Source organism: Theropithecus gelada, chromosome X, assembly GCF_003255815.1.
Source record: "Theropithecus gelada isolate Dixy chromosome X, Tgel_1.0, whole genome shotgun sequence".
NCBI classification, from domain to species: Eukaryota; Metazoa; Chordata; class Mammalia; order Primates; family Cercopithecidae; genus Theropithecus; species Theropithecus gelada.
Window position 1 is genome coordinate 41,248,057 of NC_037689.1, and position 24,094 is coordinate 41,272,150.

General features: G+C 44.9%; 1 protein-coding gene across 11 annotated transcripts in view; it reads right to left on the minus strand.

The window, feature by feature from the left end:
• Positions 1–13,398: 13,398 nt before the first annotated feature.
• The window catches only part of SH3KBP1 (SH3 domain containing kinase binding protein 1), a 357,800-nt gene continuing 347,104 nt past the window's right edge, over positions 13,399–24,094 (minus strand). For all 11 annotated transcript variants that reach the window (XM_025372230.1, XM_025372226.1, XM_025372227.1 and 8 more), the window contains 3 exons: positions 21,376–21,644; positions 17,151–17,214; positions 13,399–15,885 (listed from right to left, as the gene is read on the minus strand). In XM_025372230.1, the coding sequence (XP_025228015.1) occupies positions 15,844–15,885; positions 17,151–17,214; positions 21,376–21,644 (375 nt within the window). In that variant the 3' untranslated portion in view covers positions 13,399–15,843. The remainder of the gene's footprint in view (positions 15,886–17,150; positions 17,215–21,375; positions 21,645–24,094) is intronic.

Below are 24,094 nucleotides of genomic sequence, written 5' to 3' on the forward strand. Positions count from 1 at the left end.
CAGCCTGAAGCTCAGGCCTCGCGGCCCCCAGCGCCCTTTGAAGGCCGGAGAGAGAGAGGCGGGGGCTGGGGACGTCAGGGCGAGCGAGGGGCGGGGAGGGGGCCGGGGAGGGCGGCAGGGCAGGAGCGGGGAGGGTGCCCCCTGCTGCCCCCTCCAGGCAGCGCCCGCCCGCAGCCGGGAGACGCCGAACACGGGAACAGGAATTGGGGGACTTTTTTTTTTTTTTTTTTCTGCTGCCATCCCTCTAGCCTGATCACCATTAGGAGCTCCAATTTCTTTTTTCTCAAAACAACTTGAAGCATTCGAGCAGGGTAAAAACTCTTTCAAGGCATCGGTTGGATGGAAATGTTCTATTCCCAACTCAATACAGACGTATTAATAGTTTTCACCCGGCATTGGGATGAACGGATGCTTCATCCCGGGTTGCCAAGCGCACAGCCCTCCTTGAGCCCTGTCCCAGAGGCCGGCTCGTCCCGGCTTTCGCCGTGACCTTGACAAGGCATGGGGAGGCACCAGCAACAAACTTTGTCTGGAAGATAGACTCCGAGTACGCTGCCTGCCTGACCTTTGAAAATGCCGTGAACCCAAAGGGGCCCTCACTCGGCTCTTAAGCACTTCACGAATTTGGACACAAATATTAAAAAAATAGTGTTGCCACTGAGGGTAATACCATTATTCCTATTTTTTATCTTTTTTGAGACAAGGTCTGTCGCTATCGCCCAGGCTGGAGTGTAGTGGCGCGATCTCTGCTCTTGGCTCACTACAACCTCTGCTTACTGGGGCTCAGGCGATTCTCCCACCTCAGCCTTCAGAGTAGCTGGGATTGCAAGCAGGCACCTCACCATGTCCGCCTAATTTTTTTTTATTTTTTTATTTTTTTTATTTTTAGTAGAGACGGGGTTTCACCATGTTGGCCAGGCTGGTGGTGAATTCCTGAGTTCAAGCGACGTGCCCGCCTCATCCTCTCGAAGTGCTGGGATTACAGGCGTGAGCCACCGCACCTAGGCCATTGTTTTGTAAAAGATAGAATGCACCGGACGCTGTCACAGACTTGGAGGTTTTCCTTTTTTCAATTGCAATATTATTTTAAACTTTATTTCTAATTGACAAAGAATAATTGTATATATTTATGGAATACAATCTGTTGTTTTTCATTTAAGTTCAGGGGTATATATGTGCAGATTTGTTACATAGGTAAACTTGTGTCATGGGGGTTTGTTGTATAGATTATTTCATCACCCAGGCATTAAGCCTAGTACCCATTAGTTATTTTTCCTGATACTCTCCCTCCTCCCACCCTCTACCCTCTGATAGGCCCCAATGTGTGTTGTTCCCCTCCATGTGTCCATGTGTTCTCATCATTTAGCTCCCACTTACCAGTAAGAACATGCAGTATTTGGTTTTCTGTTTCTGCATTTGTTTGCTAAGAACAATGGCCTCCAGCTCCATCCATGTTCCTGCAAAGGACATGATCTCATTATTTTTTATGGCTGCATACTACTCCATGGTGTATATGTACTACATTTTCTTTATTCAATCTACCATTGATGAGCATTTAGATTGATTTCGTGTCTTGGCTATTGTCAATAATGCTGCAATGAACATACACATGTATGTGTCAACAGAGTGAACAAACCTACAGAATGGGAGAAAATTTTTGCAAACTATGCATCTGACAAAGGTCTAATATCCAGCATCTATAATAACTTAAATTTACAAGAAAAAAACAAACAGCCCCATTAAAAAGTGGGCAAAGGACATGAACAAACACTCTTCAAAAGAAGACATACATGCAGCCAACAATCATATGAAAAAAAAGCCTTAACATCACTGATCATTAGAGAAATGCAAATCAAAACCACAACAAGATACCATCTCACGCCAGTCAGAATGGCTATTATTAAAAAGTCAAAAAATAACAGATGGTGGCGAGGCTATGGAGAAAAACATTTATACACTGTTAGTGGGAGTGGAAATTAGTTCAACCATTGTGGAAGACAGTGTGGCAATTCTTCAAAGACCTTATAACAGAAATAACAGTCCACCCAGCAATCCCATTACTGGGTTTATGCCCAAAGGTTTTCTCTTTTTTAATAACAGCTTTATTGAGCTATAATTCACATACCACACAATTCACCCATTTAGAGTGTACGATTCAATGAATGTTTTTAGTATATTCATAGAGTTGTGCAGCTATGGCCATAATCAGTTATATAAAATTTTCATCACCCCACTCCCCAGTGCAAAAAAAAAAATCAGTACCCATTAGAAACCACTCTCGCTTCTTCCCAACATCCCCAGCTCTAGGTAACCATCAGTCTACCATCTCTGTAGATTTGCCTGTTCTGGACATTTCATACAAATGGAATCATGCAATGTGTGGACGTAGGTTTTTATTTATCTTGGGTATATATCTAGGAGCAGGATTTCTAGGTCACATGTTAACTCTACAGTTTTTTTTAAAAACTTTTTTATAGAGATGGGGTCTCACTATGTCATTGAAGCTGGTCTCAAACTCCTGGCTCCTACCTGAGCCTCCCAAAGCACTGGGATTACAAGTGTGAGCCACCACGCCAGGATTAACTTTATGTTTACACTTTGGAGAAATTTCCACGGTTTTCCAAAGTGGCTGCACCATTTTCCATTCTCACCAACCAGCAGTGTTCCAATTTCCCCACATCTTCACCAACACTCGTTATTGTTTTTTTGATTATGACCATCCTAGCAGGTGTGAAATTGTACTTCATGATGGTTTTAATTTGTATTTCCCTGATGGCTAATGATATTGGGCATCTTGTTGTGTGCTAATGATTGGCCGTTTATGTAACAACTTCTGAGTGATTTCTATTCTAATCCTTTGCCCATTTTTTAATTGGGTATTTGTCTTTTTATTATTGAGTTGTAAGAATCCTCTATATATTGTGGATAGAAGTTCCTTATCAGATATGTGATTTGCAAGTATCTTCTTCCATTCTGTGAGCTGTCTTTTCACTTTCTTGAGGGTGTCCTTGGCAGCACGTCACAAACCATTTTGACACGTGCAGGATAGGACTTATAAAGCATTTCAGCTTCTTTTCACTCTTCAGTACTAATACAATCCACCTCCCACCCCCAGAGAAAGCAGAAACTATCTGTATAAATCCATGAAGAAATCCTGCCCTCATTCCAGCCCTGGCAGAAATCACAAGCAGCTTCCATATGTATCCTCGTCTGTGGTCAATGAATGGAAAATGGGTTCTGAGGAAATCTGTGAGAACACACAGACCAGGCTGGGAAGCAGGAAAGTTCAGAAAAACTCTCCACACCTTTGTTCTAAGACATTTTTTGTATGATGCTGTAAAAGGACACATGTGTTCTTTGTAACCTTGTAATGCATAATAATAGTAATTTTCCTAATATATCTGTTCATCTGGAATTATTCCAGGGACTGCCACAGCCTTCATAAGGGCAAAGATGCCCACTTAAAATCCCTTGCCAGCATCTTGCTGTTGTCCCCATCACAATCTTCCCAAATTCCTCTCAGCTCTCACTGGGGCCCTGCTGATGGAGTGAGACCCACAGGAGCTGTGAATTCTGGCTTGAATAAGATCTTCCTCTAAATACAAACCCTGCTGAGTAAATGCTGAGAACGCAGCATTTACCCAGCTAATGAGCACCTTCCCCGAAGTTAGGACACACAGCCCACCTTCTCATTGTGTGTAGCAATTTGCACACCTGAAGCATGCCCTGGCCTCTTCCCCCAATGCCCTTCCTACCTCCCCCTAGCCCCACTGAGAAGAAAATTGCAAAATGCTGGATTGGTTTCTTCTGTTTAATTGAACAACTGTCTTGTTCTTACCTTTGCCTTGCCGCTTACTAAGTACATGTCCTGGAAACAACTTTGTCCTAATGTAGAGGCATCATGGAAAGTTCTTCCATATATTTATTTATTTATTTATTTATTTATTTATTTATTTATTTATTTTTGAGGCAGGGTCTTGCTTTGTCACCCAGGCAGGAGTGCAGTGGTGCGATCACAGCTCATTGCAGCCTCAACCTCCCGTGCTCAAACAATCCTCCCACCTCATTTTTTGATGTTTTTGTAGAGATGATGTCTCACTATGTTGCACAGACTGGTCTCCAACTCCTGGGCTCAAGCAATCCTCCCGCCTTGGCTCTCAAAGTGTTGGGATTACAGACATGAGCCACCATGCCTGACCTCTTCCATATATTTAGAGGAAGTCCCTTTGTGACTGCTACCCGCTATTTTTTTTTTTTTTTCACACAGGGCCTTGCTCTGTTGCCCAGGCTGGAGTGCAGTGGTGTGATCATGGCTTACTGCAGCCTTGACCTTCTGGGCTCAAGCAATCCTCCTGCCTCAGTCTCCCAAGTACCTGGGACTACAGGTGTATGCCACCATACCTGGCTAATTGCTTTTGTAGAGATGGGGTCTTGCTATGTTGGCCAGGTTGGTCTCTAACTCTTGGGCCCAAGCAGTCCTCCCACCTCCGCCTCCCATAGTGCTGGGATTACAGGTGTGAGCTACTGTGCCTGGCCACACCCACTGACTCCAATTTAATTCTTTTTCCACATGGCAACTATCCAAGAATTCCCCTTAAGTCTTCTCTTTTGCAGGTGATACCCCGTGTCCCAGGCCCTTCAGTCATTTCTCCATGGCATCATTTCCAGACTACTCTCCACCCTGATGGTCCTCTTCTAGGGGATTCCATATTTGTCTCTATTGTTGTTTTGTGTATGTCAAAGACTTTTAAAATTAAAATGTTTTCTTCTGAGATAATTGTAGATTCACATGCAATAAGAAATCAGAGACATCTAGTGTACCCTTGACCCAGTTTGCCCCAATGTTAACATCTTGTTGTACACTATCATAACCAAGACATTGACCTTGATATAATCAAAATACAAAATGGCAGGGTACAGTGGCTCACAGCTGTAATCCTAGCACTTTGGAAGGCCGAGATGGGCAGATCATCTGAGCAAGACTCCATCTCAAACAAACAAACAAAAAGTTATGTCAATGGAATCATACAATATGTAACATTTTGAAATTCTTTTCTCATTCAGCCTCATTCCTTGGAATTCATCCAAGTTGTTGCATGTATCCATAGTCCATTCCATTTATTGCCGAGTACTATTCCATGGCATGGATATACCACAGTTTCTTTAACCATTCACCATTTGAAGGACATCTGGGTTGTTTCCAGTTTTTGCCTATTATAAATAAAGCTGCTATAAACTTTCATGTACTAGTTTTTGTTGTTGTTTCTTTGAGATGGAGTCTCGCTCTGTCACCCAGGCTGGAGTGCAGTGGTGCGATCTCGGCTCACTGCAACCTCCACCTCCCAGGTTCAAGCAATTCTCCTGCCTCAGCCTCCCGAGTAGCTGGGACTACAGATGCGTGCCACCGCGCCTGGCTAATTTTTGTATTTTTGTACAGACGGGGTTTTACCATGTTGGCCAGGCTGGTCTCAAACTCCTGGTCTCAAGTGACCTGCCCGCCTCGGCCTCCCAAAGTGCTGGGATTACAGGCATGAGCCACCATGCCTGCACCCACTCTTTTTTTTTTTTGAGACAGAGTCTCACTCTGTCACCCAGGCTGGAGTGCAATCTCAGTTCACTTCAACCTCCACCTCCCAGGTTCAAGTGATTCTCGTGCCTCAGCCACTGTTTAGCTGGGACTACAGACACCCATCACCACACCCTGCTAATTTTTGTATTTTTAGTAGAGATGGGGTTTTGCCATGTTGCCCAGACTGGTCTTGAACTCCTGGCCTCAAGTCATCTGCAAGCCTCAGCCTCCTAAAGTGTTGAGATTGCAGGCTTGAGCCACCATGCCCAGCCATCTTGTGCCCATTTTCTAGTTGGATTTTTTAAAAACTCTTTAGTTTTGTGTGTTCTTTGTATACTCTAGATCCTTTGGTGGATATGTGGTTTGCAAATATTTTCTCCCAGTCTGTAGCTTGTCTTCTCATCCTCTTAACAAGAACTGTCACAGACAGAGCAAAAGTTTTTAATCTTGATGAGGTCCAATTTATCAATTTTTTCCATTTATGGATTGTGCTTTTGGTTCCACATTTTAAAATTTTTTGTGTAGCACTAGGGCCTGAAGATTTTTGCCTATGTTTCGTTCTAAAAAAATTTTATAGTTTCACTTTTACATGTAAGTCCATGATCCATTTTGGGGTAATTTTTGTATAAGATGTGAGATTTAGGTTGAGGTTTACTTTTTTGCCTGTGGATGTTCAAGTGCTTCAGCACCATTTGATGGAAAGCTTGTCCTTCCTTCACTGAATTGCTCCTTTGTCAAAACTCAGTTGTGCATGTGTATGAGTCTCTTTCTGGGTTCTCTATTGCATTGACCTATCAGTCTGTCCCACCACCATTACCACACTGTCTTCATTAGTGAAGTTATATAGTAGCTCTTAATACTGGGTAGAAGGATTCCTCCTTTACTTTTCTTTTCCAGGATTGTTTTAGCTATACTTGCATCTAGGTTCATGAGAAATATCGATCTGTAATTTTATTTTCATTTTTTTGGTACTGCCTCTGCCTTGTTTGGATATCAGGGTAATACTAGCCTCATAAAATAGCTTGGAAACTATTCTGTTATCTTCTATCTTCTGGAAGAGATTGTGTAAAATTGGTGTCACTTCTTCAAATGTTTGGTAGAATTCTCCAGTGAGGTCATTGAGACTTGGAGATTTCCTTTTCAGGGTGTTTTAGTTTTTTCTAATAGTTATATAACTATTCAGATTGTCTATTCTATCTTGGTTGAGTTTTGGCCTATGTTTTTCCATATACATTTCAGAATAGGCTTGCCTATGTCTACAAAAAACGTTTCTAGGATTTTGATAGGAATTATATTAAATCTAATAGATCAATTCAGAGAGAATGAACATCTTTATTATGTTGAATCTTCCAAATTATGAGCATTGTATGACTCTCCATTTATTTAGATGTTATTTGATTTCTTTCACTAGAATATTAATTTTCAGCATACAGATCCTGTACATGTTTTGTCAAATTTATACCCAAGAATTAAATTTTCTTTAGCATGATTGTAAATGGTATGATGCTTAATTTCAGGCTTCACATGTTCATTGTTAGTATGTGGAAATGCAACTTTTTGTATGAATTTTTATTACACAACCTTGCTGAGCTTACTTATTAGTTCAAGAGATTTTTGTTTCCTTGAAATTTTCTATGTAGACAATCATGTAATCTTCAAGGGAGAGTTTTTTTCTCTCTCTCTTTTTTTTTTTTTTTGTTGTTGTTGCCTTATTACTGTGGCTAGAACTTGCAGTACTGTGTTGAAAAAGAGCAGTGAGAGTGGGCATCCTTGCCTAGTCCCTGATCTTAGGGGAAAAACATTCAGGTCTTTTACTCTAAGGATGATGTTAGCTGTAAGTTTTTTGTAGGTGTTGTTCCCTCTGTTCCTAATTCACTGAGAGCTTTTATTGTGCATGGGTATTTCATTTTTTTGCAAATGCTTTTTATGTATCAATTGATATGACCATATGATTTTTCTTCTTTAGCCTGTTGATACGGTGGATTACACTGATTTTCAAATGTTGAGCCAACCTTGCATTCTTGGAATAAATCCCACTTAGTTGTGGTGTGTCCTTTTTTTTACATATTGCTGAATGTGATATGCTAATATTTTATTGACAATATTTGCATCTAGGTTCATGAGAAATATCGATCTGTAGTTTTGTTTTCATTTTTTTTTGGTATTGCCTTTGCCTTGTTTGTATATTGGGGTAATACTAGCCTCATAAAATAGCTTGGGAACTATTCTGTTGTCTTCCCTCTTCTGGAAGAGATTGGGTAAAATTGGTGTCACTTCTTCAAATGTTTGGTAGAATTCTCCAGTGAGGTCATTGAGACTTCGAGATTTTTCAGAGTGTTTTAATTACAAATTCAATGTTTTCTAATGGTTGCATAACTATTCAGATTGTCTATTCTATCTTGGTGAAGTTTTGGTAGTTTGTGGTTTTCAAGGAATTGATCCATTTGTTCCAAGATGTTGATGTCATAAAGATGTCCAAGATGTCATAAAGTTGTTCTTGTTTACTATACTTTTAATGGCTCTAGGGTCTGTAGTGATATCTGTTTCATTCTTGATTTGGTGATTTGTGCCTTCTCTCTTTTTATCTTTTTCAGTTTTGCTATCTATCCAACTAAATGTAAATATTCAAGTCTACTGATGAGCCCATCAATGATAGCCTTCATTTCAGTTACTGTTTTTTATTTCTAGCCATTTGATTCTTATAGTTCCCATCTCTGCTGAAATTACCTATCTGATTTTGCACGATGTCTACTTAGGTTGTGAGAGACTTTAACATACTAATCAGGCTGGTCATGGTGACTCACACCTGTAATCACAGCACTTTGGGAGGCTGAGGCAGGCGGATTGCTTGAGCTCAGGAGCTCGAGACCAGCCTGGGCAACATGGCAAAACCCCATCTCTACAAAAAATATAAAGAATTAGCTGGCTGTAGTGATGCATTCCTGTAGTCCCAGCTACTTGGGAGGCTGAGGCAGGCACATCACCTGAGGTCAGGAGTTTGAGACTAGCCTGGCCAACATGGTGAAACCCCGTCTCTACTAAAAATAAAAAAATAAAAATAAAAATAAAAAATTAGCCAGGCATGATGGCACGCGCCTTTAGTCCCAGCTACTCGGGAGGCTGAGGCAGGAGAATTGCTTGAACCTAGGAGGCAGAGATTGCAGTGAGCTGAGATCAGGTAATTGCACTCCAGCCTGGGTGACAGAGCAAAGACTTCGTCTAAAAATAAATAAAACGCAATAAAATTATCTCTGATACTTTAATAGCAGTGCCATATCTAAGTCTGAATCTGATCACTTCTTTGCCTCTTCAGAATGCTTTTTCTTTCCTTTTGGCATGCCTTGTAATTTTTTGTTGAAAGTTGGACATTGTATATAGGGCAGTAGATACTAAGATAATAAACCTTTAGTGTAAGACTTTATATTGATCTGGCCAGGAGTTGGGCTGTGTTGAGATTTGCTTTCCTATGAACATTACAAATTTCAGATTCCTCTAGTGATCTTTTTTTGTCCCCCACCCCTCTTGGCTTTGGGACTTCCCTTTGTGCTGCTCCCCAAAGTCTGTCTCTTGCAGTCCTCCCTGCTGTTGTTATTCCTGGAGGCTTGTTAGCATGCTGGTAGGGGGATGGATTCTGTAATATTCTAAGCTTCAGTCTTTGGAGTACACAGTGGGCTTGTGCCTCGGGTGTAACCTTCACATGGTTTCTGTTTCTCCTCCAGGGATAGAGCTCTCTCCCATTCCCTTCTCCCAGCTGCAGTGAGTATCTATGAGTGTTTTCAGTCTATAGACTTGAAGCCCTTTTCTCTGAAGATTGAATTGTTTTTAGTTGAGATGAAGAGCTAGAGTTGCGTGCAGTTTCCTCCCCTAGTTGCAATGGTAATTCACCAGGGCCCTCGGACCATGTCTTTCCCCATGCAGAATAGCCTTTTGTTCCTTAAGGGAGAAGGATCTGAGTAGATTTCTCAGTAGTTCCTGAGCCAGTACCATGAGTTTTTTTTCTGGCCAGATGGGGTTTCACCATGTTGGCTGGTCTCAAACTCCTGACCTCAGGTGATCCTCCTGCCTCGGCCTCCCAAAATGCCGGGATTACAGGAGTGAGCCACCGTGCCTGGCCTGGCCTAAACATTTTTAAGACATGGAAGATTCATTGGTGGGACTTTCATCGACAGGCCCATCCTCAGCATGTGAAGTGTCCTCAATTACCCCGAAAGTTGTCACCCTCAGCTGTACTGTTTCGTCTTCCTCATCACTCCACCCAGATTCTCAGCACCACATGCATCCCTATTAAAGCAGATATCAGTTCTACCTTCAGGCCTAAAGCTTCCTCTGAGAATTCCTCTCTCAATTCATGTCCTTCTCCTCCTTCCAGATGTACTTCCTCCAAGAAAACTGCCCTGATTGAGAACAAAGAACATTTTCTGAGAGCTGCCTTGGGACGACAGCAGGGAGTTGAGCAGGCATTTCATACAGGCGTCCGTTTACTCCCTATTCATCTATTTCCCTTTGGCATTCAAGGGCAGAGCTTCAGCCCCAGCCAAATTCTTTATTTTCTCAGATTGAGTCTAGGAAATATTCATGATGCTTGAAAAGAATCTGCTGTATGTCTCCTAAGACATCTCTGTTTTCTTCTTCTTCTTCTTTTTTTTTTTTTTTTTTTGTTTTGAGACAGGGTTTCACTCCAGTCACCCAGGCTTGGGTGCAGTGGCACACTCACAGCTCACTGCAACCTCCACCTCCCAGATTCAAGCAATTCTTGTGCCTCAGCCTCCCACATAGCTGGGATTAAAGGCATGCACCACCACACCCAACTAATTTTTTGTATTTTAGTAGAGACAGAGTTTTACCATGTTGGCCAAGCTGGTCTCGAACTCCTGAGCTCAGGCAATCTGCCCACCTTGGCCTTCCAAAGTGTTGAGATTATAGGCATGAGTCACCTCACCTGGCCAGACATCTCTGTTTTTCTCTGGGGGAAATAACCTTGGAAATGTTATTGATTTCTTCATATTTTTTCGTTTGGTTTCAGGATGGCTTTCATCAGCTGGGTTAGTTTAAAAATTGGTTTGTAAATCCCTTAAAACTTTGATTTTTATTTATTTTTTTGAGAGAGAGTGTCACTCTGTTACCAGGCTGGAGTGCAGTGGCGTGATCTTGGCTCGCTGCAACCTCCCCTTCCCGGGTTCAAGCGATTCTCCTGCCTCAGCCTCTCGAGTAGCTGGGACAACAGGCGTGCGCCACCACGCCCAGCTAATTTTTTTTTTTTTTTTTGTATTTGTAGTAGAGACAGGATTTCACCATGTTGGCCAGGATGGTCTCCATCTCTTTGACCTCGTGATCCGCCCACCTCGGTCTTCCAAAGTGCTGGGATTACAGGCATGAGCCATTGCGCCCGGCACTTTTTTTTTTTTTTGAGATGGAGTTTTGCTCTTGTTGCCCAGGCTGGAGTGCAATGGCATGATCTTGGCTCATTGCAACCCCCGCCTCCCGGGTTCAAGCGATTCTCCTGTCTCAGCCTCCTGAGTAGCTGGCATTACAGGCGACTGCTGCCACGTCCAGCTAATTTTTGGTATTTTTAGTAGAGATGGGGTTTCACCATGTTGGCCAGGCTGGTCTCGAACTCCTGGTCTCTGGTGATCTGCCCGCCTCGGCCTCCCAAAGTGCTGGAATTACAGGTGTGAGCCACCACGCCTGGCCTTTTTTTTTTTTTCTTTTTTAAATTAATAGAAGCTATAATGAAAATTTGCATTTCCAGGGCACCTTCCCATCAAAGAGCTCAAAGCTTGCTAACAAATCTTAGCTTTCTGGAGAACTGGTAATATTCTATGGGGTGGGTGGGAACAGGGAGCATTCAAGAGTAAAATGACATTGTTACATAATTATCTGCATAATTTAATTAAACTTGTTGCCACTTAAAGAGAACGGCTCCATGAAGCTGGTTTGCCAGGAATTCAGTTTATTTATTTTTGTTTTTTTTCTTTGTCCTCAGAAAATTCTAGCTACAACCTACTACATCACCTTGTTCTATTGTTTGGTTGAAATAAGTTATCACCTATTGCTCCAACAAGAAAAAAGGAGAGCCCATTTTATTGCGAATTCCAAATTCACAAACACGATGAGCACGCTGTCATTTGTGGAAAGGGCCTGCCCCCACAGCCGCTTCAATTTGGGATCAATTCAAAAGACATGAAATAGGCCGGGCACAGTGGCTCACGCCTGTAATCCCAGCACTTTGGGAGGTCGAGGTGGGTGGATCACCTGAGGTCAGGAGTTTGAGACCAGCCTGGCCAACATGGTGAAACCCCATCTCTACTAAAAATACAAAAATTAGCTGGGCATGGTGGCGGGCGCCTGTAGCCCCAGCTACTTGAGAGGCTGAGGTGGGAGAATCACTTGAACCCGGGAGGCGGAGATTGCAGTGAGCTGAGATCGCACCACTGTGCTCCAGCCTGGGCGACAGAGTGAGACTCCACCTCAAAAAAAAAAGAAAAAAAAGGGGGGGGGGGGGGGCATAAAGTAAAACCATCACGTGGAAACCTGTACCAACTTCATGGATTCTTCTCAGTTGCATGGGCTGCCTCTGCTCCACATGTTGGGAACCAAGCCTTGGTGACCCTAGGAACAAGACTAGGAGTGACAGGAAAAGTTCATCCTCTTAAGAGACCTGATCCTTGCCTGTCCTTACACCACTGATATTTATTTCTGGCTTGGCCATTGTGCTCCTTCACTCATGCTAATTTTGGGCACAGCATCTTCTTCCCTGGGCTTAGGTCCTAAGTGCCAAGGCTTCCCTCTGTCGGATGCCACAATCAGTCATGCTGAATGCCGGTCACCCACGCATGCGTGCTTTGTTACAGTTCTCATTTGTACAAAACCAAAGAGGGAAGCTTTCATCAAGCCCCCTTGGTGCCAAAACATCTCGATATTAATTTGTGCTAAAATAACTAGAGGACTAAAACCTAATCTCATACCACAAAAAGGGGACCATGATGACCTCGCATTACAATACCAAGGCCTTTGTGGGACCTGGGAATTATTTTTATACACCGTGGCGACTTTGAGCAATAAATTACACATCCTGCAGTTTTCCCATCAAGGAACGGGTTATGAAAGAAAATCCTGCCACTAATAAGCAAAGACAAGTGTGAGGACACATACAGGATGTCCTTATGGAAGAAAGCAAATCATGTACTTGAGCATGCCACCTAGAGGACTGTGTGTGAATAAAAGTGGCTTGGCCGGGTGCAGTGGCTCATGCCTGTAATCCCAGCACTTTGGGAGGCCGAGACGGGCAGATCACCTGAGTCAGGAGTTTGAGACCAGCCTGGCCAACAGGGCAAAACCCCGTCTCTCCTAAAAATACAAAAATTAGCTAGGCGTGGTGGCAGGCGCCTGTAATCCCAGCTATTGGGGAGGCTGAGGCAGGAGAATCACTTGAGCCCGGGAGGTGGAGGTTGCAGTGAGCAGAGATCACACCATCGCACTCCAGCCTGGGTGACAGAGACCCCGTCTCAAAAAAGAAAAAAGGCCTTACACAGTTATTTGAATAATGATGACTTCAAAATTTTTACACTAAAAAAGAATTTATACCTAACTGGCATTTTCTGATTAGATATGAGTATAAAACTGAACAACTTAAAAAATAGAATTCACAGGCACAGATTTCACAGATTATTTCTGTTCACTTGGGAAGGATGGGGGGAGGCACTATATTCCATGTCTTCTAAGGATATTTCTACCAGAGAAATCAAATTGTATAAAGTGGAGAAAAATAGTATTCCAAAAAAAAAAAAAAAATCATTCCTCTTGGACCATGACAACTTTGAACAAAACTATTCTCACAAAATTTCATTTTAATCATCTTCTTTACAAAGCACAATACTTAAGACTTTTCTAAATACAACTTTATAAAATGAAGCAAAAAAATAATCTCCATAGATGCCTGGTCGAGTCCATGCTGAATGCAAAATAATTTTTTTTTTTTCCAAAAGTGATACTTCCAAGCTTTTCAACATTCTCGATGGGTCCATTTTGTAAAGAGTAAAGATGGTGGCTGTTTGGGTAGCGGCTCGTCCAGTTCCTTGACGCAGAATCCTCTTGCTGGGTAGCCCGAGGGGCAGCAGTGACGCTGTACATACCAACTTCTCCTTCCCGAATCACTTCTCCCTCTCCTCATACAAAGGAAGCCAATGGCCTCTATGAGGGGGAAGACATCAGCTCTCTACATTCCATGTTGCCAGTGCCCCATGAGGGTGTTCCAACCGCTCAATTTAATCAACAATCCTACTCTGTATACACGTTATATAAAACTATATAATTAGGGATTTTCATAAGCAGATGAGAAATTTGAACATCGAAGAATCCAATCTGCATTCTTAGATCATTAGGTGGTGGGGAATCTCTGGAATCTTCAAGTTTAATGCAGAAATGCTTAAAACTGTCAAGGGGTACAGGGATATTTTACGCTGCTCTTGGGAACTTGGCACTCCTGACTCCAAGCACACTGAACCCAAGGCTGCTGAAAAGGCAATATATCCAGGGATGGGAATGGAGGGTGTGAGGTTTCCTTCCTTATACACTCCCTTCCCTTAACTGTGCCCCCACCCAGGAAGACTGAGGTGTTCGGGCTCAAGTAAATACTTGGAGGGAAATAACAGCCTCAGGTAGCAAGGATGAGCACATAGGCAAGAGGAAGGCAGGGGGAGGGAGGGAAGAAGAGAAAGGAAGAGACATTTATTTGTAATACTATCAATGACCAATAATGTGATTTTTTTGCATCACTTCTTCAGTATCATTAACTCTCATTCTTTGTGGCTGTGCAAATCTATTAATGTTTAGTAGTTTCACTATTAAACTCAGGAAATAGACAAAGCAGCTTTCGAGAAACACATCCAACATCTTCAGGGGCCATTAAGGGACCACCCCCTCCACCCCTACCCCTGAACAGTCTCGCAATACAGTAGGCTCCTCATTTTCAGCTAAGGATGAGAAAACAGTTACATAGTCTAAGGCTGAACTGTTCATGTACTACAAAGATAAAGCGGACAGGCAAACATCAGTTTCCTTGGAAAATAAAAAGCAACTCCATAAATGCAAGAAAGTTCCAATGGCTACACTTCAACATGACCCTCCTCCCATTCTCTTGGATCTGAGGAAGGGGTTACAAGTGAGCAAGGCAAATGACATTATGTGAATACAGTTTAAACGATAACACACACAGGTTACCCAGTGCAGGAAATAATACAACTTTCCCCCCCTTGTTTTCATTTGCATTTTACTTTTATTTATTTTTGCTTTAATAATGCATATTCTGTTCACGCAAAAGGTGCAAAGGACAGAAAGCAGGGGTTTAACTTGGCTGATGAAAAATCAAGCAGGGATGACATTTCTAGTTTCATGAACAACCTAAAACTAGGAGAAATATAAAAGTCACAGCTGGTACCACAGAGCACGCCCAACTTCACAGCTGTCTCCTCTTAGGACCTTTGGCTAGGGTGAGAGAAGCTTTGAAGACAGTGGCCTCTAGTGGACTTGGATAAGTGGCAGATTTTTTTTTTAATTTTAATTTTTTAATTTTTTTGAATCATGGTAGCTGCATCACAAAAGCTCCAATCAAGAGGGTGGTAAAAAGAAGGCACAGATCATTGCAAATACCAGATTTTCTCTTTCTCTTTTTGTAAATATACCATCATATATAAGCTAAAATTTCTCTTAGGGTGGTGGGGTTTGCTGGCAGGGGAAGGGACAGGTTGAACCTACAATTGCATATGTAATAGAATCCTAATGGGGGGACAAAGAGCGAGGCAGCTCTCAGCCTGAAGCAAAAGAAAAGGACACTCGCTTCTGACTATGTGTAGTACAAACACTAGGGAAGTCTGTGACAAAACACGATTAAAAAATCATAAAATTATAAAGCTTGTAAACGAATAATCTGAAATTACATTTTATTAATGGAAAATATCATCAAAATAGTACCACTATGGACTAAACTGCCTGAGTTTTCATTTCGCATTGAGATCTCAGAGTAGAAAAGCCTTTAGCACAATTTTGCTCTGTGTAAGTCACAACGAGTGCCAGCCCCAGGACTAAACCCTGGGGAAGATTCTCCTCTTGGATGGAATTTGTGTTGTGCTATCAAGACTTTTGTGCTAATCTTTCAAACAGGGACATTTTGAGGCAAACCTTTAATCTTTTGGCACAAGATTATTTTGGCTGGGGCAGAAAATTTGAGTCTCGGACTCAGGATGAATAATGTGACATTTCATTGATCAAGTATTTATTCATTTTGATTGTAGAGCTTTCTTTATGTCATTCACTTCCATCTAGAAAGAGAAAAATAAGAATGGAACAAAGTCATAATGAATCGGCTGGTTTTATAGAAGCTGAAAGATTATAAACCTGGTCGACTGAAAGAAAACTATCTACCTGACAATTTTAAAGGTGACATGACATCGGAATGGACAATCAATAGCAATGCCAGAAGTGACATCAACACAGAACAGGCACACAGACACAAGGCACTAGGAAATGGTGAACATTTTGACTCTCAGGCTGCCAGGCTGCAAAGTTTGTCAAAAGCAGCAGTAATTCCAGTTTCCTAGCCAGGGGGTAGAGCAGGCGGTCCTATCAGGCTGGGCCATCTGGCAGTGTTGGAAGGCAGCTGTGGTTGGCTCAAGGGGGTGTCTGTCAGTACCCCCAAAATGATGGCAAGCAGCTACCTATCCTTTGTTAAGCAACATGGGCCCCCATCACCACAAGGGCACCAACTGGATGAAAGCTGAAAGTCTACCTTCGGTCAATCAGAACTCCCACGCATTCTCTGCCATTTGGTAATGGCAGTGTTGAATCAGAAGCTACAGGGGACAGAGCTCTAATGCCCTGGCAGGACATAAATGGCCATTAGTGAGAAATCAAGAGCAAATGCCCCTGAACGTGGACAACTGTGGCCCCTGGAGCCCTAGTGACCACATATAATGAGGCCTCTTGGAAATGGAGGTGGGGGAGGGGCTTTTCGCAGAGGAGATGTTTAAGATAAATTCCAGGCCAGTTGCCGTGGCTCACACCTGTAATCCCAGCACTTTGGGAGGCTGAGGCAGGCAGATCACCTGAGGTCAGGAGCTCGAGACCATCCTGGCTAACACGGTGAAACCCCATCTCTACTAAAAATACAAAAAATTAGCCGGGTGTAGTGGCATGTGCCTGCAGTCCCAGCTAATTGGGAGTCTGAGGCAGGAGAATCACTTGAACCCGGGAGGCGGAGGTTGCAGTGAGCCAAGATCGCACCAGTGCACTCCAGCCTGGGTGACAGAGCGATACTCTGTCTCAAAAAGAAAAAAAAAAAAAAAAAAAAAGATAAATTCCAAATGAGAAACCCAATTTGGGGCACATTTCCTAATGTTTCCCTTCCCCAAGACTTCCTGGGGAAATGATATGTAGTAAGCCTATACGAGTCTAAGAAAATGGTCACAGGAAATGTATCCAGATCTGCAGAGAGGTGACAATCATTTATTTTTGAAATAAAAGCCCTGACTCTGTCCTGCCCCACTGAGCCTAGGACTCACAGGCAACAGAACCCAAAGGGACTCACCTGCAACCGAAGCCGGATTTTCTTCTCTTCATCCAACTCAGACAATAACTGTTTAATCTCTCGTCTGAAAAGCAAATGGCAATGAAATTAACCAAAATCCCAGACTTCCCTCATCAGAGATCAGAAACCTATTATCACTACAAAATCCATCTGATCCTTTTTCACAAAGAAACTGTGGACAAAACATCATTATTTTTTTTTGCATTGTTACTGCTTAAAATCTGTTTCAGGTAGAAAGGCTTGCCATTATTCTGGGGCCCCTAAAATATGTAGTCAGCAGCTGGTGGTTGTGGAAGTGACCTTTGAAATCCCTTAGTCCAAACTTCTCCCAAAAGGAGAAGATGGGGAAACTGAGGCTCAGCGTGGTGGCCTGACTTGCCCAATGACTAGATTTCACGTAACCTGTCAGAATATGACAGGTTCATATTCTGTCATCTTCCCCATAACCACTCCTTTATTACACAATCACTGGGCTTTAAATGTACTTATTATAATTTTTTTTTTTTTTTGAGACAAGGTCTTGCTCTATTGTTCAGGCTGAAGTGCAGTGGCACGATCACAGCTCACTGCAGCCTCAACCTCCCAAACTCAAGCGATCCTCCCACCTCAGCCTCCTGAGTAGTTAGGACTACAAGCGCACACCACCGTGCCAGGCCAATTTTTAAAATTATTTTTGTAGAGATGGGGGTCTCACTATGTTGCCCAGGCTGGTCTTGAACTCCTGAGCTCTAGCAATCCTCCTGCCTTGGCCTCCCAAAGTGCTAGGATTACAGACATGAACCACTAAGCCTGGCTCTTCATTTTTATTGCAGATGTTTTTACCACTCCATATATATATTTCCTTTATTTTATTTATTTATTTTTATTATTATTAATTTTTGAGATGGAGTCTCACTCTGTCGCCTAGGCTGGAGTTCAGTGGGGTGATCTTGGCTCACTGCAAGCTCCGCCTCTTGGGTTCAAGCGATTCTCCTGCCTCAGCTTCCCAAGTATCTGTGATTACCGGCATGCATCACCATGCCTGGCTAATTTTTGTATTTTTAGTAGAGATGGGGTTTCACCATGTTGGCCAGGCTGGTCTCGAACCCCTGACCTCAGGTGATCTGCCCGCCTCAGCCTCCCAAAGTGCTAGGATTACAGGTGTGAGCCACCACGCCTGGCCTATTTCCTTTATTTTCAACAGGGTTTTTAATTGCTAAAAGGTTACTGGTATGTTTTCATGGATTCTCACAAAATCCTACACAGTAAGTCCTAAAAACTTGGCGGTAAAATAATTGGAGTAATGGTATGGCAATCATGTCTTAGAGAAACTGGCATGACTTAGGATCCATGGCCTAATGCCCTTTCTAACATTAAAAATAATGAAGTTTACAACACTAACCATCCCACAAAGTCAGGGCTCTATACTTAGGACACTGCAACCATCCAAACACTGGGCAGAGAGCTGTCCTCCATTTTAAGGTATCGAATACTCCATTTTACATGCATATTTTCACAGACTGGATGGAAAATCAAGAAACAAAGATGGCTGACATACCACAGTAAAATAAGGTGGAAGTTATATTGCATTTTCTCACTTCGGATGAGCACCATGATAGTCCCTATCTCTGGGGCAGTGTCCCAGCTCTGCTGTCAACATACTGGGTTTATATCACAACTGATGTGAACCAGTTGTGATTCATTACTGTATTTATTTAAGCACACATTATGCACCCATATCTCAGTGGGTACTACTTAGGGATTAGGAAGGAAGAAGGTGAGACTCCAGGCAAATGTTCCAACCCCAGGAGACTGGCAGGCAAAGCCTCAAGCAGTCCAGCTGTGGGCAGTTAACTGGGGAAAGCAGTCCAAAGAAAGTCACTAAGTCTTGAACTAGTGAAATGAAAATTAGTGTTAAGTCTATGAGGAGGAAGAAAGACAGGGGAATTGACAGAGAAAAGCCAGGGAAAAGCAGGGAGGTGAGAACCAGCTTATTTGGGGATAAGGAGAGCTGGCGTGGACTTGAGTTGAAGGCTAACAGGAAAGTGGCACGAAAGCTAACACGAGAGACTAGTAGGGACCCACTGACCCTGGGCACAAAGGCCAGACTGATGTAGGCAGCAAAAGGCAGGACTTGGAAGAGAGGCCACTGTGGGGTGTTGATTCAAGAGATTTTGGCCGGGGAAAGACAATTCCCACCAACCATTTGCAGGCTTCACAGTGGGGGAGAAACACGGTGTGGCAGCCCCGAAGCACAGGCCATTTCAGACGTTGCAGGCACCTCTCAGACGGTCCAAAGGGCTAAAGCCCTGAATTCAAGCCAGTCTGATACCAGGATGGTCCTGTTCAGAAGGCAAGAACCAATGCTCTGGGGTGTCCTGGGGCCTCTGAGATGTCCTGTCTGGGCAAGGGAAACAGGTAACCTGGACATGGATGGGGCCTTTGGGTACCCAAATGAGTAACCTCCAGAGCCAGATAGGAGCTAGGGACTTTAAGGGGTTAGAGGTAGCCTGGCTGGCCCCAGGATTCCCTCTCAAGTAGCATCCTGCCAGTCCTGTATATTAATCTGATGGATCTCTTCCAGGCTGGGGTAAGTCCAAGAGGCTTCAATTCCATATGGCACCTCCCAGCCTGAGTGGAACAGAACCTGCTTAGAGCCACATTGCTCAAAGCGAATTCCATGGAACCCTCATCCTAGGATGCTCTAGAAAAAAAAAGGTTCTATGATTAAACAGGTGTGGGACACCTTGCATATGCTATCCTCTCCATCCTCCCAATGCAAAGGGAAGGCTCTAAAGAGCCCTTCAGAAAAGAAATTAACTTTGCTTAACCCAGTTATTCCCGCAAAGTAACCATAAAACACATTAGGGCCCTCTAGCCACGTAGGAGGAGGCAGGTGACAGGGCTTCTGCTGGCCCCAGACTGGCAGAGGGCTTCGTCGCTGTAAGTCTCTGGCTGCATCTCCTGTCACCACCCCAGGCACCTCCAATCCAAGAAGACCAGCCGCCTGGGGATGCGCTGACCTCACCAGGCTGCCCCGTGTGACCAGGAATCTACATGATGTTCTCGCTGCTGCAGTAGTGTGCTCTTAGCAATCCTAAATCATTGTTCAAAATCCTACCCGGGAAATAACTCTTTGAGATGCCTCCCCTGATCCTCTCAAGAAACAGCCAACTGATCCCTAAAATCCTCGAACCTCAGTTTACTCAGAGCAGTGCCTCCCTACCTTTTTTTTTTTTTTTTTTTTTTTTTTTGAGATGGAGTCTCACTCTGTCACCCAGGCTGGAGTGCCGTGGCGCAATCTCGGCTCACTGCAACCTCCGCCTCCTGGGTTAAAGCAATTCTTCTGCCTCAGTCTCCCAAGTGGCTGGGATTACAGGCGCACGCCAGCATGCCCAACTAATTTTTTTGTATTTTTAGTAGAGATAGGGTTTTGCCATGTTGGCCAGGCTAGTCTCAAACTCCTGACCTCAGGTGATTCACCTGACTTGGCCTCCCAAAGTGCTGGGATTACAGGCATGAGCCACTGTGCCCATTCTCTACTTCTAATCCTCCTATGGGCTTTGTCATTGCAAACCACATCCTGGATGATATTGATGTATGATACTTATTTTGGTGTCCAGGTCTTTCTCCTCGTCTAAGCGCTCTTTGAGGATTAGAGATGTGGTGAGAGTGTGTGTGCAGCCATGCGTGGAGAAAGACCCACCCCGCCCCGCCCTGCCCACTGCAGTCTCATGGTGAGAACATCTTACTCAACGTAAAATCTTGGGCTTCAAGATTCCCTACATCTTCTTCATACATTACCGGTACCTCAATGCAGGCCAACTGCTTCATCTGGCAGCTAAGTGAAGAAACTGCCATTTTTCTGTTGCAAGAGGAAAAGCTAGCTGTTGAGCTTATTTAAGAAGTGGTTCATGTACATACTGTGTTTTATGGGGGATTTAAATGCTTTTCTTCTTAGCAGTCTGCTGAGAGCATCAGTCCCTGCAATGGACTCATCCCTCTATGCCCCGTGGCCAGCCTGTGCCCTTCCTGCACACAGTAAGTCCAGCAAAAACATGCAGCGTAATTTAAGTATAAATTGAGACTCTCGGGGTCTACACGCACTCTCACCACTGCTGCCACCATCACCGGGGAGACCAGGCCCGCTGTCCAAGGCAGGCTGGTATCCATGCTTTCAGAACTAGGTGCTGGCCTGGCGGAGAGCAACCTGGGTGACAGCCACCAAGAGTCCCCGGACACTCACTTCTGCTGGTCCTTCATGGTCTCGATGATGCTCCTCAGCTCGCGGACCTGTGTCCTTAGCTCCTCCACGGCCGCCTGGCTGCTGGCCGCAGGCTCCATCTTTGGTTTTCCTTCCGTGCCGAACAGAGAAGGGGAGTTGGCTCTGTGTCCAGCTGTTCCCAAAGAGGATGACAGCGGGGAGGGCACTGCCGAGGACAGAGGGGCTGGCCCACCGCCACCTGCTGCCATGGTCCCCGGCTTGGGCAGCAGGGATGCTTTGTTGTCGGACACCTGTGACGAGGGAAGGCAGGGAGGGTTCAGGGCTGGGGATTTGTGTGTTGTGTCTTTGTCCTGGTTAGTCAAACTCTCTGTTAACACCACTGTCCCTGCCTCTCTCCACACACTCCATTCACTTGTTCCTTCATCCACAAGCCACCAAGGGCCTGCTTGGTACAGGCATTTCCCCCTTACTCACATGCCGCCTTCTATGTATTTTAAATGTGACCTTCTTTCTGGACAGAGAGTTTCTGACTGGTTCAATATACACATTGAGATGCCCAGCGACTTGCCAGGCACCACAAACTCTGAAGTGAACAAGACATTGAAGCATTCTCCTGGTCTCCAGGGAGCTCCGAACCCAGTGGGGCGCAGACAGACAGACAGACCAACGCACTGCGATGGGGGGATGACTGCACAGAGGGAGGTGAGCATACAGAGCCCCAGAAACACAGAGAAGGGGCCAGCCATCCAGATGGGCAGGCATCGCAAGCAGGTGCTGACAGTCTTGTCTTGGAGGAGGACCAAGAAGTAGCCAGAGGAAAGGAGAGGCACTTAGAGAAACAGGCTGCAGCAGGAGGGAACACGCCAGGCAAAGGTCTAGAGACCGCAGAGCAAAATGCATTGGTGGGAAGTACTGCTAGAGCATCAGAGGGGGCAAGAGAGGGCCTTGGGGGCAGAGCTAAGGCTGGGAGTATACGTATAAGCAGCTGGGCGAAAGGGTGAGAGGAGGGCACACCATGCTGAGGACCATGCTGGCTGCAGAAGGGCCTAAGGGTTGGCAGATCTGGAGCTGGAGAGAACTGCTGGGAGAGTCTTACACAACGTAAGCTAGAAGTGGTCAGGGTTTGACCCAGGCAGTGGTTAGGAGGATAGACACAAGACAACTTTGAGTGATGTGGTGAAGGCAGGCACAGCCGACATAGAGCGCCAGGCATTGTTCCCAGTGCTGGGGGCAGGAGTGGGCCAGAAGGATGGAGTCCCTGCCCTCATAGAACAGATGCCTTGTGAGCAGGGAGATGTGGTCCTGGACAGGATGCAGAGGGTGGAGGAGGAAGGACAGATCAGGGACCACGGGTGCAGTGGACACACCAGGCATCAAGGTTGTACCTTTCATGGGAGAAACAGTAGGTTGAAGAGTCAGATAATGAATTCTGTTTTTGACACATTGGATTTTAGGAGCCCTTAGTGACTGGGAAAGAGGAGGAGGAGAGGGGATGAAGCAGAAGAGAGGCCTAGAGGAGAGTCCAGAAGGATCGAAGTGGTTGCATGCGTGGGTGAAGGGTGCTGAGAGGAAAACTGGGTGAAGTCCACTTGGTGGAGCCAGGGAGACAGAAACCTGCTCGTGGCAGATGAGCACCTGGATGGGAGGCGAAGGTGTGGCCTGCAAGTTTAGGACTCTCTTTCCAGAAACTTGTTTGAGGCAGGAAGACAGGAGAGAGGGAGCATGCTCATGCGGAAGCCTCAGGGAGAGGGGGGATCAGGGAAGGGTTCCGTTCACTTTCCAGGACTGGGAGACCCTAAGCTGCACAATACGCTGAGAGAAAGAGCCAGCGAAGGCCAGGCTGAAGATGGAGGAGACTGGCGGGAGAGGCCTGACGGAGAAAGAGTGTCCTGAGGAGGCCAGGAGGGCCCAGGAAGAAGGACAGTCATGGGTGAGAGAGAAGAGGGGTGCCCAGTAGGCCCCTGGGGGAGAAGGCACCAACAAGGGAGCTGGGAGGCAGGTGGCAAGGAGGGAAAAGAGTGGGACAGGATGTTGGGAGGCGGGGAGGATAAGCAGCAGGGCAGAAGTAGAGGCTGGTGGTGAAGCTTGGCAACACGGCCGCGAGACTCCCTCCAGCAGCAGGTACCCAGCAGGCCACCCCAGCATAGGAGCCAAAAGGGGCTTGGCTGGCATGGTGAGGAGGCAGAGTCTGGATTCAGGCTGTGCTAGAGGGAGAGACTGGGCAGAGAAAGCCAAAAGCAGATGGGCCATCATTCCCAGCCTCTCTGCTCGCCTTTTTTCTGCCAAGTTACCATTGAGGAAAAGCGCTCTCTCCTGCCAGGGATAGTGCTCCGCCAGCCCGTGCTTTATCATTAGTAGGAGTTAGAGTAAGAGGGAAGAGGAACTGACATTTCTGGAGCAATGATCACATGCCGGACGCCGGCTAGACAATTTGAACAACGATCGGTTGGCACAAGCATTTTACCAAGCAGAAAACGGAGGCTTAGAGAGGTGGCCGAGTAGTTCCCCAAGACTCATAGGTAACAACCGGCGGAAACGGGGGGTCAATTCCCTATCAACCAGATCCCTCAAGTCCAGCACTGCAACTGTGGCTACCTGAGTCTGAAGATTTGCGCACTCCTGTCCTCTCCTTTGCTTGTCACCTATTCCTGGGCTTATGCCTTTTCCTGTTTCCCATCCTGCATCCCTGCGGACCTCCCATACTCCTGTGACCCACCAATGCCTTTGCACTGACTGACTT